Source organism: Thamnophis sirtalis, unplaced genomic scaffold (assembly GCF_051295495.1).
Source record: "Thamnophis sirtalis isolate CommonGarterSnake01/CBP01778 unplaced genomic scaffold, rThaSir2_p1.2 scaffold_2, whole genome shotgun sequence".
NCBI lineage: Eukaryota > Metazoa > Chordata > Lepidosauria > Squamata > Natricidae > Thamnophis > Thamnophis sirtalis.
The window spans coordinates 77308244-77324508 of record NW_028261382.1 but is presented as its reverse complement, the minus strand read 5'-3'; the positions used below and the strand labels follow the sequence as shown (position 1 = coordinate 77324508).

Below are 16265 nucleotides of genomic sequence, written 5' to 3'. Positions count from 1 at the left end.
AGAGACTGGGAAAAGGGCAAAAGTTAGCTTTGATTTTTCCCAAAAGATGTTTAGACAGGTAGTACCTTGATGTACGACCACAACTGCACCCCAAAATTTCCATTGCTAAACGAGACAGTTGTTAAATGCATTTTGTCCCACTTTACAACCTTCCTTGCCACAGTTGTTAAATGAATCCACTGTAGTTGTTAAGCCAGTAACAGGGTTAAGTGAATCTACCTTCCCCGTCGACTTTGCTACTCAGGTGGTCACAAAAAGGGGATCCTGTCTCTCTCTCTCTCTCTCTCTCTCTCTCTCTCTCTCTCTCTCTCTCTCACACACACACACACACACACACACACACACACACACACACACACAGAGGAGACTGCAACCGTCATAAAATTGAGTCAGTTGCCAAGCATCTGAATTTTGATCATGTGACTGTGGGGAAGCTGTAATGGCTGCAAGTGAGAAAAACGGTCATAAATCACTTTTTTCAGTGCTGTTGTAAATGATCTGTTGTAAGTTGAGGACCACCTGTAAATCGATAAGAAATGTGTATTTCGGGGACAAATGTATGAAGTTAAGATTAAAATGATTCTCTGTTGGGAGGATATATCTGACACAAGTGCATCTTGTGTGATGAATGCAATCCTCAAGTCACTTATTTCTTAGCTAGAAGCTGCCTCGCTGCTAATATTATGCAGAGCATTAGCAAAGGATGGTAAGATTGTCCTTTTTTTTGTCATAGTATCTTAGTATCTTGTGTTTAAGGCAAACCTGGCAGAAAAACTGCAGACATTTTCATAATCTTCCACAATCTTCTTTTTAGAACCCCAATTCAGACAGACACTGGTTACAGGTTAATTCAACATCCACAATTTAATTAACAAAGACAATACAATTACAAATAATCGGATTAATAAATTAATTAATTGGCAGCATCTGCCTGAGCGAGTTGTAGATAACTTAAATCCATACTTTAATTGCTCGTTACTCTATTTAAATAAGTTTATGGTCCCAATTCTGTGTGTTTTGTGTAACATTTGCTCCTTTTGAAACAACAGGAAAACACACTGGAGTGTGCAGTCTTTTCACCAATCGGTAATAATGCTGTATACGTGTGACAGGAGGAAACCAGATGGGCCATGGAGGGTTTCCATTTTATTTGCGTATAGTAAGAGGAAAATGATGTCCATCTTCCATTCTTCTCGTTTGAGTTTGAGAAGGGAGTGCAATTTTTATGCAAGATCAATTGGAAAGGGCTATCTCCGTGACCTACTTTTAAAGTAAGATTTTTTTAAGAACCGGGCTGTAAATCAATTCAGGCCTTGACAGCTGAGGGGAGGGAAACCCAACTCCTTACAATTTCTCATAGCAAAAAAGGCTCAGGGTAGCAAGGAATCTCCTTCTTACAAAATTTAAATTAATCACAAAAGAAGTCTTAAGGAATGACACACCCTACGCGGGAACCGTTTTGCATTAAGTTTACAACTGGTCTAGTCTGTGGGATTATGTACATATTTACAAAACAAAATAAGTTAGACGGATGTCTCACGAATGCAAATCTTTGCCCTGGGATACGAAGTGAGTTTTTCGCCTGGTTGAGATAGACGGCCATCGAGTCTGGAGAAACGGAATTTGCAGGGCTGGGTCTGCGAAGGAGATGGACGATGAAAGCTGCCGACATTTTGCAAGTTACAAGGGTAGCGTTTGTGTCTGTGTTCTCCCTGAGGGTCCAGTTCTTTTGTGGGAAAGCGGTTAGACGCCGTTTGCACTTGCTTTGGTGCTCCGGGGTGCTTCTATTTTAGTCTTTTAAAAGAAAGGAACAATGAGCAAATATGAGTAACGAAGGTAAAAGGAGACAATTATTGCATTTTAATTTTTTTCATATGTACCTGTGTTTCCCCGAAAATAAGACCTGGTCTTATTTTCTTTTCAGCCCCCAAATAAGCACCGGATCTTATATTCGGGGGATGTCTTATCTGCTTACCTTAGGACCACCTCTGCGGTTGCGGCCAGAAGCCATGTGGCACATTGCACAAGTGTTGCTGCTCAAGGCCTACTGAGAAGGTATATCAGCCTAAGTACTACTGCTATTTCCTGTGTACTAACAATTATTGGCATGACCCAGTCTTAGGGGGAGTAGTCATGAAGTAGCAATCCCTCCCACAGTACTAATACTAAAACCATGAGGAAATTTAGGGGAAACAAGAGTAAGGAAGTCTTCCAAATACCATATTTTTCGGAGTATAAGCTGCACTTTCCCCCCCACTCAAAAGAAGGTGAAAATCTGGGTGCATCTTATACACTGAATACAGCATTTTTGGCCTACTGAAACCCCGCTCCCTTTGCAAAAATGGATGTGCAGAGGCTTTCGGTGGCATGTACAGTACAAAAACGTTTTTAAAAAATTTACCTCTTCAAAATTATGGTGCGTCTTATAGTCCGAAAAATACGGTAATGTTCATGGTCACAAGTTTCGGTATGCCAACAACTTAGGCTGCCTCACATCTTCCTTTTAAAATCAGTTGTATCTGGCTCTAGATGCTCCTCTCTGTTTCTTGGCCGAGGGAGCCAGCATTGTCTGAAGACACTACTGTGGGTCATGTGGCCAACATGGCTATATACGCCAAAGGCGCGAGGAGCTTTCCCATCGAAGTGGTACCTATTAATCTACTCGCATTCGCATGCTTCCGAACTGCTAGATGGGGGGGAGCTGAGGCAAGTAATGGGAGCTCACCCCGTAGTGTGAAGCTCAGATCTCGAACCTGGGCTTGTCAGCTCTCTGGCTGACAAGCTCAGTGTCTTTAACCACTGAGCCATCCTGCCCCCTTTTTTACTGGAACCTGAATTGGAAACAGGATATGGACAAGATAGGCTTCAGATCTAGTAGGATCTTTATGTCCTTCTAACCCAGGCAACCTGAAACACTCAAAAGAGCCACAAAGGTCCTAACTGGAAGCCTCCCCTGCACTCCCGGTCCAATTCTGGAGCTGACTGGAAGTCCAGCTCCAATACCAGAGTCTCCTCCTAGCGCAGCATCCGTTTTCCTCTACCTGTCCTAAACGAAAGCCCTATCAATTGTGGAGCCAACCAGAAAACCAGTCTCCTCCTGGTGCGCCGTGCTTCCCCCTCCAACTGGAAGCTCATCTCAAAATTGAGTTGCTGACCAGCGACAGGGAGCCACAGCAGAGGGATGAAGGAGCCACATGCGGCTCCAGAGCCGCGGGTTGCTGACCCCTGTTCTAAGCAAAGGAGAACTTTATAATAGGAGCAGAAAATTATTCACACTTGGCACTACTGAACTACAAGCGTTTCCAAATTTCTAGCAGCAGAGTTCAGATTTGTCTCTTGCTGTTAAAAAACAAAAGGGTTTAACGAAGTGCGAAGGTTCACACACGCTTATGGGGCAAGTGCGTCAGCTCTTGAAGCATAAAAGTTTCACTTTCTTGCGCTATCTTGCCACTTAGGACACCTCACTCGACAAGGCCACTGTACAGGTTGTCCTCGACTTACGGCCACAACTGCGCCCAAAATTTCTGTGGCTAAGCAAGACGGTTAAGTGAGTTGTGTCCCACTGTACGACCTTCACTGCCACAATTGTTAAGTGAATCATTCAGTTGTTAAATAAATCTGGCTTCCCCCACTGATTTTGCTGGTCAGAAAGCAGTTGTCAACTCATAAAGCATTCCTGGCCTGCTCTCGAGTTGCCATTGGCAGGAGGGGGGAGAACTAGCAGCTCAGCAGCCACGATCAGAAGTACATTCCACGCATACCTTTCTCAAGGTTGGATCTCAGGTTACCAGAGCCAACCTGAGAGGCATGTTTTTACAGCCCTCGAAGTGCTTTGTTGGAGAATGTGATTTATGACACACCCTGGGAGGAGACGGAAAACAGGGTCCTAGTTGAACCGTAAATTACGTGGGATCAGAGCTGGCTTCATTTGGGTTTCATGCCGACATGTTGCTCCTAATAAATAACTGGATTTCTTTTGAAACTTGGCTTGAGGTTCATGAGTTAAATAGGGTATCCGTCAGAACTCTGACACGTGGGTTAGTCACACATGGTGATCACATGAACCCAGGACACTGCAATGGTCATAAATACATGCCACTTGCCAAGCACCTGGATTCTGGTCACGTGACCATGAGGATGCTGCAGTGGACGTGTGAAAACCATCACAAGTCACTTCCACTTGGCCACTAAATGAATGTTCTATTACAGAATGCAACACTGCGGCATTTGCTTGCTCTCCAGACCAAAAGGCATTCGAGTAGGTAGAAAGGGATGTAGATTCTCCACACCCATGGACCCTTTGCCAGGTTTCTTGTTTTTGCACACTATGAGTCCAAAAGTAAAACTCACCTCTCCCACAGGAGGCTTGACTGACATTTCAGAAACTGGTAATTTGTCTTTTGGAGGCAATATAAATTCTTCATTCTTCAAAGAAGAGAGAAAGAGGAAATGAAGTCAACCAAACTCCATAGAATGCTATTCCAGAATCAGAACCAACTGACAGAATTATTCCATGCTCCAAATTCCCACATTCTTAAGAGTAAGGATGCTATCAACTTTCCTCTGCTATCAGAAAGAGCTTGGCTATCGTGTGGTACCAATAGCACTTTGAAGTGTCTTCAAAGACAAAAGAGAGCAGCAAGGACCCCTCAGAACTTGGCTATTAATTTCTATTACAATCTGGATTTGGTAGAAGAATTATGGGATAGGAGCTAATTCTTGCTGGACCACATTCTTCCATAGCAGAAACATAGAGATAAACTATATTTATACACCCTTCAAAAGAGACAAAAGCTGAGGAGGAAACCAAAAGACGAGAACATATCCTCTATATCTACCAACACCCAGATAAGCAGGGAATAACACCAGACAAACAATCAAGCAGAAAACAATATCTTTTAAGGAAACTACGAAGGAGACAAACTATCAAGGAGAAAACAATACCATAATCGAAGTGAAATGTAGTCTGGATTCCCTGGAGGGAGGGGCTGCGTTCAGGAGGGCAAAGAGTCAATGAAGCATGGAAAGTACGGTTGGGAGAAAGAGGGTTAAGACGGCTCCTCCCTAACTGTTCCCAGGGTGATGCAAATAGTTGTTTTAGTCTGGCAAGATTTCTGTCTATAGGTGAGGGACAACAATGAAACCGAGAAGCAGTGTGATGTGTTTTTCTTGGCTCTTAGGCCCTGCCAATCAAGGATCACACCCCCACCAACACTGGCAGGGTAAGCTATTATAAATAGGGAACAAACACCACATTCTCTAGAACTGATGATGCTACTTAGATGGATAATGAAATGTCTCCAGCAAACAACCAAGCTCAGAGAACACCAAGAACTCCAAAATAGGCACAGCTGAAAACATACACCCCAATTCTCACCTTCCTTTCCTGCACTTTGGGGGCAGAATCCAACAAGGTCTCCTGTTCTTCTACTTCATCATCATCATCATCATCATCATCATCATCATCCATTTCGGCATCCTCACTCTTCAGAGGCTAAAGAATAAATGAAAGGCCTGGGTTAAGACACACCTAGATAACACAAAAGTTTTAAAGACAATGTTGGAGAACCATTTGTCTGAAGTGGTACAGCAGTGTTTCTCAACCTTGGCAACTTGAAGATGTCCGGACTTCAACTCCCAGAATTCCCCAGCCAGCATTCGCTTTGAAGTCCGGACATCTTCACGTTGCCACGGTTGAGAAACACTGTGGTATAGGGTTCACTGCCTAAGCAGGGGGTTGGACTAGAAGACCTCCAAGCTCCCTTCCCTCTGTTATTCTATTCTAAAAGCACAATATAACACATATGTGGTTAGAAAGCCTTGTGGTTTTCTTTAGTCTACTTAAGTTATCAACAAAGCTCAAATTGCAGATGCTGCAATTAAACATTTAGCAAGAACAAGAATTCTTTTAGCCTCAAGAAAAGGGTTTTCAAAAAGGTATCAGTAACTGATGACGATTATCTCAGTTAAAGTTACAATAGAACAAAACCTGAGCCTATGATTCCATATCCCCCTTTTGCCCCCAAGGGCAGTGATGGATAACCTTTGGGGAATCACACGGACATACCCCTGTGCCCCGCTCTCCTGCGCATGCCTGTGAGTGTGTCCCCCCCGCCCAGTACTCCCACACCCCACACAAAACTACCCCACACCCCATTTTGGGCACCAAAAATGGGCCGGGGGGGCACTTCCCCTCCTCCACGCGCATGCACGCATGACCCTCTGCCTCCCCCCATGCATGCATGGGTATGTCCCACATGTGCCCCCCCTGCATATGCGGGAGAGACCCGTTGAAGCTGAGCAGGGGCAACAGCTCATGTGCCCGCAGAGAGGGCTCTGCCTGCTCAAGGTTCGCCATCACAGCCCAAGGGCGCAAAGCCTTTTATGGGGGATAAATTTCTGGATTTACCTTCCGCCATGCTGATGGTAACATAAAAGCCTCATGGGATTTGTTGTACTGTGTTGTACTGTTGTACTACATGTAAGTTGGTTGAAATATAATGCTGGTTTAAAGTAAAGGAAGGAAATCTGTTACTCTAAGAGATTCCCCTCCCCCCTTTCTTCTGAAACCCACTGCAGTGCAGTGAATGCACCCTCCATCTGACTACAATAAACACATCTGGAAGATGCCAAACAATAGCACTTAGACTTATAGACCGCTTCCCAGTGCTTTACAGCCCCCTCTAAGCAGTTTACAGAGTCAGCCTCTTGCCCCCATCAATCTGGGTCATCATTTTACTCACCTCGGAAGGAGGGAAGGCTGAGTCAACCTTGAATTGGTCAGAATCGAACTCCTGGCAGTGGGCAGAGTCCGCCTGCAATACTGCATTCTAACCACTGCACCACCCAGCTCCTCTGAGGCCAAGCAAGGAGAAGCTGCTAACCCTTCCTTCCTAGTTTTGCTTTCCCGTCAGGAAACAGACCAAGTTCGTTTGACAGTCATTGCTACAAAACCTGCTCACCTTAGTGTTGTTCACCATCATCGGTTTGGGACTCAGGTCTGTCAAGTACAAGGCACGAGAAAGCAGCAGCAAAGAAGGAGGGACTTTTTCCTTCAGATTCAAATCCAGCCACTGTACAGCAGGGACGAGGAAAAAAATTGTTCACAGCAATTTTCTGGGAAATTAAACTTTTGCAAATCTGAAGCTTTAACATAAGAGGATTAGGGAGGAAACCCCCTCATTTTGCTCTAGCAAGAATCTTCCTTTATATTTTGCACCAATTTGGCTCTCTGACCACCCTGCGAGACCAGAAAATTCCTGACACACTGAAATTGGAAAGCAGATTATGCTTTGTTCTCATGGTCCTTCCCAAAGGTGCTTTGGAAACAAAACAATCAAGGTGAATGGAGTCTTCCCAGACTGAAATTGGTGGCGTTATAAATTGCAAGGAGGCGCGATGGCTCAGTGGTTAAAGATGCTGAGATTGTCAGCTTGGATTCGAGACCCGAGTGCTACGCAATGGGGTGAGCTCCCATCATTTGCCTCGGCTCCTATCCACTTAGAAGTTCAAAAGTATGCAAGTAGATAAATAGGTACCACTCCGGTGGGAAAGTAAGAGTGTTCTGTGCATCTGTGTCTATAGTCGTGCTGGCTACATGGCCACATAAATGTCTTCAGATAATGCTGAAAGTGAGGGGACCCAAATGTCAACTCGCAAAGCATCCCTGGCCTGCTCTCAAGTTGCCTAGGAAAGGGGGGATGGGAAACCGATGAAACGGAATGGCAGCAAAAGACAGAGGCGCATTCCAGACTTAGCTCTCTCAACGATGTATCCCAGGGTTACTTACAGCAGCCCGGAGGGGAGTGACCTCTCTACCCTGTGAAATTGCCCCGTTAGCGAATGTGATTGATGACATACCCTGGGGGGGGGGGAGAGGGTCATGATTGGGGCTGTAAATTATGTGGGGTCAGAGCTGGCTTCACTTGGGAACGTGCGGACATGAAGCTCCTAATAAATAACTGGATTTCTTTTGAAGCCTGGCTCGAGGCTCATGATTTAATTAGGGCATTTGTCAGAACCCTGACAGCTGGCTCCCTTGGCTAGGATTCAGAAATGAGTCCCACCCTCTAGAGACGGACATGACTGGACAGGGAAAACTTCTACCTTTACCTTTTAGGTTGCAAGAACTCCAACCATAAAGTATGCTAAAGGAGTTAAAACCCGGAAGATACCAACATACCCTTGCTGAAAGATTGAATTGGCTTCCATGTGTAGCGAGACCATATCTGACTCTAAAGCTTCTGGCTGCCAAGCCTGAGCTACCCTCTTTGAGATTTTAACGGCTCAGAATGGAAAGGTAGCTTCCTGCAGCCCAGCCCTCCATCCTAAGCAGCTGCTTTCAGAACCTGCTGAGCGCCACTAAGGACGCCTACTTAAGCAGTCCCTCATTCCCATCTGCTCCATTTGGGTCCTTAGCTCAGCTGGAACAACTGCTTAGGTCTGTAAAATTAAATTGAAATACTTTCTAATCCCGTTCTGAACCAATCAGCCAACTAAAGAGCTGGCCTCAAATTTAGACTTTCCATCTCTCTTAAAAAATAAAAAATATTCGCCAAGTCTCGCTGCTTTAGCAGAGTAAGGAAGATACTTAGGGATGATTCCTGGTCAGTGTCTCTTCGCACTTCTACCATCGGGCAGAAGACATTGAAGCATAGCCATCTGAGCAAATAGATTTAAAAATAGTTTCTATCCTTGGGCTGTCACTCTTAAACACAACCACAATCACTCCATGCACATGCGAAAACGTATGCCTAGTTTTTCTTTTTCTTTTCCCATAATGACTTACATAGGGATTATTCGTTATGCTATTTATGTTGTTTGTATTTTTTGTCATGGATTGCAACAGTGAGGCTAAAGCCAATTTTGCTGCATACAAGGCTATACCATACTGTATTATTAATTTTGTATCAATTACATTCCTTAGTGCTTTATAAACATCATATTGTCTGGGTATTTAATTTGCTTAGCAATACAGATTCCATTCTTACTCTTCACCCCTTTTTTCCACTGATAAAATAAGTTCCATCTTGGATAATATCCTAGACCTGCCATCTTTTATAGCAACCTTTTCCAATGTGATGCTCTTGAGAATCAGTGAACATCTCCCATTTTTGCAGATGTTGGTTTGGAATAAGAAGTTATTGCCTATCGGTAAAGCAACAGAAATGGTGGCTCAATGGCTAAGATGCTGAGCTTGTCGATCAGAAAAGTCAGCAGTTCAGCGGTTCAAATCCCTATAACGGAGTGAGCTCCCGTTACTCATCCCAGCTTCTGCCAACCTAGCAGTTCGAAAGCAGGTAAAAATGCAAGTAGGAAAATAGGGACACCTGTGGTGGGAAGGTAACAGCATTCCGTGTGCCGTCAGCATTTAGTCATGCCGGCCACATGGCCACGGAGACGTCTTTGGACAGCGCTGGCTCTTCGGTTTTGAAACGGAGATGAGCACCGCCCCCTAGAGTTGGGAATGACTAGCACATATGTGCGAGGAGAACCTTTACCTTTACCTTTAAGGCTGGGGATGGGAGCAAGAGGCTTCCAGGAGGCAAACCATTCTTATTTCTAGCTTTAAAATCCTCCAACTCCAGCATAATAACTTAAAATATATATCTTGTTTCAAAATTTAGCAACAGATTTCAAATACTTGGGACAGTAACAGAGGTCAGTTAAAATACCACATGGGCCTTTTGCAAAAAATAAAAAGGTTGGCCTGGCCCATTCTAACATCCCAAACAGATGCTCGGAGGGAGAGATCACCTGTGACATTCAGACAAGACAATGAAGCAGCCAGATACCTTTGGATATTCTTCTTGGACTCAGTTCCCTTCCCTCCCTCATCCCTAACGTACCTGGTTCAGTTGCTCTTTGAGCTGGTCCTCTGTAAGGCCCAACGACCTCATTCCTCTTGCTCTGCATGCACTCTGGAGCTCAGACACGCTCAAGCCATTAACGCCTTCCTTGGCTATCATCTACAGGCAAGAAAGAGCAAGAATTAGCATCATATGGTTAGGAGCCATGGTGGCGCAGTAGTTAGAGTGCAGTACGGCAGGTTCCTTCTGCTGACTGCCGGCTGACTGCAATTTGGCAGTTCAAATCTCACCAGATTCAAGGTTGACTCAGCCTTCCAAGGTGGGTAAAATGAGATCCTAGATTGTTGGGGCCAAGGGGCTGACTCTGCAAACCACTTAAAGAGAGTTGTAAAATCACTGTGAAGCGCTATATAAATCTAAGTGCTGTTGCTATTCCTCCCTTCTTCTCTTCCTTTCTCTTATTCCCTTTCTCTTTCCTGGCGCCGCAGTAGTTAGAATGCAGTATTGCAGTCTAATTCTGCTCACTGTCAATGGAGTTCGATTCTGTCAAGGTTGGCTCAGTCTTCCATCCTTCTGAGGTCAGTAAAATGAGGGCCCAGATTGGAGGCAATAGGCTGACTCTGTTAATAGGCTTGGAGAGGGCTGTAAAGCACTGTAAAGCGGTATATACGTCTAAATGCTATTGCCAGTGCTATCACGTAGATCATGTATCAAAATGAAGGCTCCTCCCAGGCTACTGCCATTTTAGAAGGGAAACTAAATAACCTGGCAGAAAGTGAAAAGGAACTAAAGAGCCTCGTGAAGAAGGAGAGTGCAAAGGTTGGCTTGAAACTCAACGTTAAGAAAACTAAGATCATGGCATCCGACTCTCTCAATTCCTGGCGAATAGATGGGGAAGAAATGTACGTAGTGACACATTTTATTTTCCTGGGCTACAAGATCACGGCAGATGGGGACCGCAGCCAAGAAATTGGTCTTAGGGGGGAAAGCGATGGCAAATCTAGACAGCAGACTAAAAAGCAGAGACATCACCCTGCCAACAAAGGTATATATAGTCAAGGCTATGGTTTTCTCAGTTGCAATGGATGGCTGTGAAAGTTGGACCATAAGGAAGGCTGAGCGCCAAAGAATGGAGGCCTTTGAACTCTGGTGCTGGAGAAGACTCCTGTGAGTCCCTTGGACTGCAAGGCGATCAAACCGGTCAGTCCTAGAGGAGATCAACCCTGACTGCTCTTTAGAAGGCCAGATCCTGAAGAGGAAACTCAAATACTCTGGCCATCAAAGGAGAAGGAAGGACTTACTGGAGAAGAGCCTAATGCTGGGAACGATGGAAGGAAAAAGAAGAAGGAGATGACAGAGAATGAGGTGGCTGGATGGAGTCACTGAAGCAGTAGGCATGAGCTTAAATGGACTACAGAGGATGGTAGAGGACAGGAAAGCCTGGAGGAACATTGTCCATGGGGTCACGATGGGTTGGACACCACTTCACAACTAATGACAAAATAACCTGTTCTTGCCAATAACATGCAAAATTTAGCCAACCTCATTCTTTTGGCCAGCTTGCCCAGAATTTAAAGATAGCTTTCTTTTTAAGAACAAAGATTTTAAAATATAGCTTTGCTTCTTTAAATCTGCATATCTGTAGCCATACATGCTGATATTTTGGTCCAGTACGTGTTGTAAGCAATCAACTGGTTAAAAGGCAGGTAACGGATTAACAACATCCTGCTTAGTTATGAGCCTAGTTTCAATCATCTCAAGATAAGCCCATTAAATAAATTAATGAATATTTATAAACCGCAATTGATGGTCAAAGATGACAAGGGAGGAAACGCAATCAAAATTCGCTGGCTGATTCATCTTAACAATACTAAATCAATCTCAGAGAATCTTTAGAAAGGCTAATTAATTAGCTTGAAAGCCTTTATTTTCCCTCTTGCGATATCTGCCTTGATATTAAAACTTCTTTCTCCCACCTTATTTCTTTGTATCATCTGTTAAGCAAATTTCCCATTTAGTACTTTTCATGTCCCCTTCTTGCAATTAGCACCACTGAATTCTAGAACCAGAGAAGATGGCTTATGATCTTGGCGCCCAACTACAAGTGAAAATGGGGTTTTCGTGGAGTTTTCTTTAACAATATTTTTGAACAGGAATGGAATAAGATCGAAGAAATCTCAGCAACTGCACTGTTTTCAGTTTAGGACCTAAGATCGATTTTTTAAAGGCAGAGGCCTTTTCAGTTTAAGATTTGATATATATATATATATATATATATATATATATATATATATATATATATATATGTACGTACGTACGTACGTACGTACGTACGTACGTACGTACGTACGTACGTATGTATGTATGTATGTATGTATATGTATGTATATACATATACGTATATATATATATATATATATATACATATATACACATATATATACACATACACATACATACATACATACATATACATACATATATATATATTATATACATATATATACATATATATATATATATATACACACACACACACACACACATATATACATATATACATATATGTGTGTGTTTTTTTATTTGTGCTGATAAATAAATAAAGGGAGACTAGTATAGATCTATTTCAAGCTATTTAGCTCTCATCAGCTAGCCATACCCTTACTGGGATTTGAACCTGGGCTATATTGCACACTAGGCATACTAGGCAGAGATCTTAGCAATTAGGCCACAGGCTCTTATCCGTTTATCAGCGAAGCCAGGGTGAAAGGTATCTATTAGATTTTTTACAACCCCTGGTGAGCCCCAATTATGGGAGGAAATATATACCTCATTGGACCTCATTGTTAGGTCTCTAAAAGTCACCTCTTCTCATTACAATATATATCACCTCTTCTCATTACTATATATATATAGTAATTACTATATTACTATATATATATAGTAATATATATATAGTATATATATATATATATATAGTATATATATATATACTATATATATATAGTAATGAGAAGAGGTGACTTAGAGACCTAACAATGCGGAAGGAAAGAAAAAAGTTGGGCTGTGAATGACTGTCACCGCGGGGGTGGGGGGTGGGAGGGGGGTTGTATGTTTAAAATTGTATTTGTATTTGTATGTTTTACTCTTAAAAAAATGTATAACTAATAAAGATTACTTTAAAAAAAAAGAATCATAAGGTGCAACCAGGGTTGAAATTCAGCAGGTTCTGACAGGTTCTGGAGAACTGATAGCAGAAATTTTGAATAGTTCGGAGAAGTGGTAAATACTACCTCTGGCTGGCCCCAGAGTGGGGTGGACATGGAGATTTTGCAGTATCCTTCCCCTGGAGTGAGGAGGGAATGGATGTACACCACTGGGTACAACACTTAATGATAGTCATAGGGTACAAATAAGCAATCAGGAAACAATCAATATCAATATAAATTGCAAGGACACAAGCAACAAAGTTACAGTCCTGCAATCATAAGTGGGAGGAGATGGGTGAGAGGAGCGATGAGAAGACTAATAGTAATAGTAATGCAGCCTTAGTGGATGGTTTGACAGTGGGGAGGGAATGATTTGTTTAGCAGAGTGATGGCATTCGGGAAAAACCTGTTCTTGTGTCTAGTTGTCTTAGTGTGCGTGTTCTATAGCATTATTTTGAGGGTAGGAGTTGAAACAAAGTTGAAATTTGTTGTTACAAATGGACTCTTTGTGAAAGATGAGAATACTAATCAATTTCCTGATATTTAAAGTAAGTGTAGACATACCAAAGTAATTTTTTTCCCCATTTGCGGTCAAGTTCTCACTAAACTTGAGAGGCTATCTCAGAAGAAGTTGGACTCATGGAGGGTTTATTTGGTTTTTTTCTTGCACTTACAGAAAGTCAGACCAGATCATCTTCATGGTCTCTTTCCAAAGCATCAGTAATCAACGCCTTAAACACCTTAATCCAGCAATCCCCAATCTTTCCGGCTTGGTGGCCAGACCGTATGTGTGTGTTTGTGTGTGTGTGTGTGTGTGTGTGTGTGTGTGTGTGTGAGAGAGAGAGAGAGAGAGAGAGAGAGAGAGAGAGAGAGAGAGAGAGAGAGAGAGAGAGAGAGAGAGAGAGAGAGAGAGAGAGAGAGAGAGAGAGAGAGAGAGAGAGAGAGGGAGGATGGTTCTGTGTGAGCAGCAGGCGTGCCCTTTGGTCACACAAATGGAGCTTCACACGTGAGCATGAATGCCCCCCAGTCGCGCAGGTGGAGCTGAACGCATGCGCTCACCCACCACTTGGGCGTCCTGGATCCAAACGGCCCATAGCCCGGAGCTGGGCTGCAGCCTGGGGATTGGGTATTCCTGCCTTGTTATATCATTCCTATCTCAAATAACTGTTGTGGGCCGCCAGCGGGGCTGGTAGCAGATTCAGACAGTGAGAAGGTTGGGGAGGAACATGGGCCAGTCCTGGAGCCTGGGGAAGGCTCTGATAAGAGCTTTGTGTCAGAGGCAGAGAGGGGGCCAGAGCCGTCTGACAGTTATCAGCTGCCTTCAGAGTCAGACATCAGTGAGGCAGACAAACAGCTATAGCCTGTTCCCAGTGTGCACATGCGCAGAGTTGCCAGATGAAGAGAACAGCTAAGGGGTTGCCTTGGAGTAAGGCCACAGATGAATGATGAATGGCCCCTTCCAAAGGAAACAAAAGAGGAGCAAAAGAGGAGTGGAGTTTGCAGGAGACAATCAGTTCCCTTAATTGGTTGGTGACTCTCCAAGACTCCTTGCCAAGTTTTGCAGAGATCGGCCTGGCAGCTATTCCAAGCCAGATAAGGTCTGTGACCGTAAATCCTCCCTTGAAAGACTTTGCTAGGTGTGAATGAGCAGAATTCATAGTAAATTAATAAAAGGGCTTTTGTTGGGACCAAGTTTGCTTCATGCTCTTGGGAAGCCTAGGACAGAGCAAGAACTGTCTGCAGATCTCAACCTACAGCTGCAATATCCATCTGTGGTTAAAGTATTAATTTTCAGTATTTGGACACAAAGGTTTTCAAACTTGGCACTAGAGCTAGAGACCCTGGTTCAATTCTGCACTGATCAGGGGGCTCCGGGCCAATCATGGTTTCTCGGACTAACCTACCAGTTATCATGGGTTAACATGAGGAAAGATTCTTAAACTCGCTGAGAACAGTTACAAGCACATTCAATAATTCAATACTGAAGGAGCAATTTTCCCAAACTCTTGGCGAAAGCCGGAGGCATCTCCTTACCTCGTCGTCAGCCTTGATGGATCTGAGCTTCATCAAAAGCTGGAAGCGGAGGAGGTTGTTGGTGCCAATGGGCTGTAACTCCAGCAGTTTGCAAAGGATGACCAGCTGGGACCGCTCCAAGTGTTCCAGCGTCAGCTCATCCTCAAACAGTTTGGAAAACTTCACAATTTCCTGGGTGCTGGGTTGTTGGCCGCTATGTCGAACCTACACATGACAATAAATGAGGACTCCAGAATTAAAGATAAAGGTTCCCCTCGCAGGGAAGGTGCTCATTTCCGTTTCAACGCCGAAGAGCCAGCGCTGTCCGAAGACGTCTCTGTGGATATGTGGCCGCATGACTCAATGCCGAAGGCGCACGGAACACTCTTACCTTCCCACTAAAGGTGGTTCCTATTTTTCTACTTGCATTTTCACGTGCTTTTGAACTGTTAGGTTGGCTGAAGCTGGGAGAAGTAACAGGAGCTCACTCCATTTACGAGGTGCTAGTGATTCGAACCGCCGACCTTTCTGATCGACAAGCTCAGTGTTCACTCCTGAATTAGGTCTCCCCAAACCCATCGCTAGTTTTCTTTATAATAATAAAGGCGCCCAAATTAAAGACTTTTCCCTCGCAAAAAGAAAAGTTTGGTACAACCTTTTTTACCTCAATACAGAGAGCAAAATGTTTTTTGTCCGCCACTGATTTTAATGATACATATTTGGCAGTCTTTAATATTTCATATTTTTCCCCTTTTTGACAATGTTTTTCAATATTTTTTCATTTTCCTGGTTTTACTACAGTTGTAGAAAATCTAAGGCTGTTGGCAGCAAGAAATATTTTCATTATTTGGATCTACTGTAATTATTCATTTTTGTTCAGAAAATTGGACAAGGGAGCTATCTTAAACGAAGACGCCGTTTCTAAAATCATTAGAAGCCCCTCAGAGTGGTATGAAATTACAGGAGACAAACTTACAATAATACTTTTAACATCAAAATGAGAATTAAAACCGCATAATACTTCCCTTCCCTTCAGCTGTAAGCTTATAGATTGTCCCAAAAGTATTGTTCAAAAGACAACTGGACTTTCTTGGGGTTTTTTTTCCTTTGAAAATGTTCTTCAGAATTGAAGGAGCTTCTTGGATGAGAAGCGAAACATTTTCAAAGGAAAAAAAAAAGCAAGGAAACCCATCGAGCCAAGGTGGCGCGGTGGTTAAATGCAGCACTGCAGGCT

At 43.4% G+C, this 16265-nt stretch overlaps 1 protein-coding gene across 2 annotated transcripts in view; it reads right to left on the bottom strand.

Annotated features, from left to right (window-relative positions):
- Positions 1-838: 838 nt before the first annotated feature.
- Positions 839-16265, bottom strand: part of LETM2 (leucine zipper and EF-hand containing transmembrane protein 2) — a 28760-nt gene continuing 13333 nt past the window's right edge. Inside the window, exons 6-11 of one of the 2 annotated variants that reach the window (XM_087706158.1) lie at positions 15053-15256; positions 9849-9968; positions 6963-7073; positions 5378-5494; positions 4351-4425; positions 839-1794 (exon numbers count right to left, since the gene is read on the bottom strand). In XM_087706158.1, the coding sequence (XP_087562284.1) occupies positions 1744-1794; positions 4351-4425; positions 5378-5494; positions 6963-7073; positions 9849-9968; positions 15053-15256 (678 nt within the window). In that variant the 3' untranslated portion in view covers positions 839-1743. The remainder of the gene's footprint in view (positions 1795-4350; positions 4426-5377; positions 5495-6962; positions 7074-9848; positions 9969-15052; positions 15257-16265) is intronic. The other variant, XM_087706159.1, reaches the window with a different exon arrangement.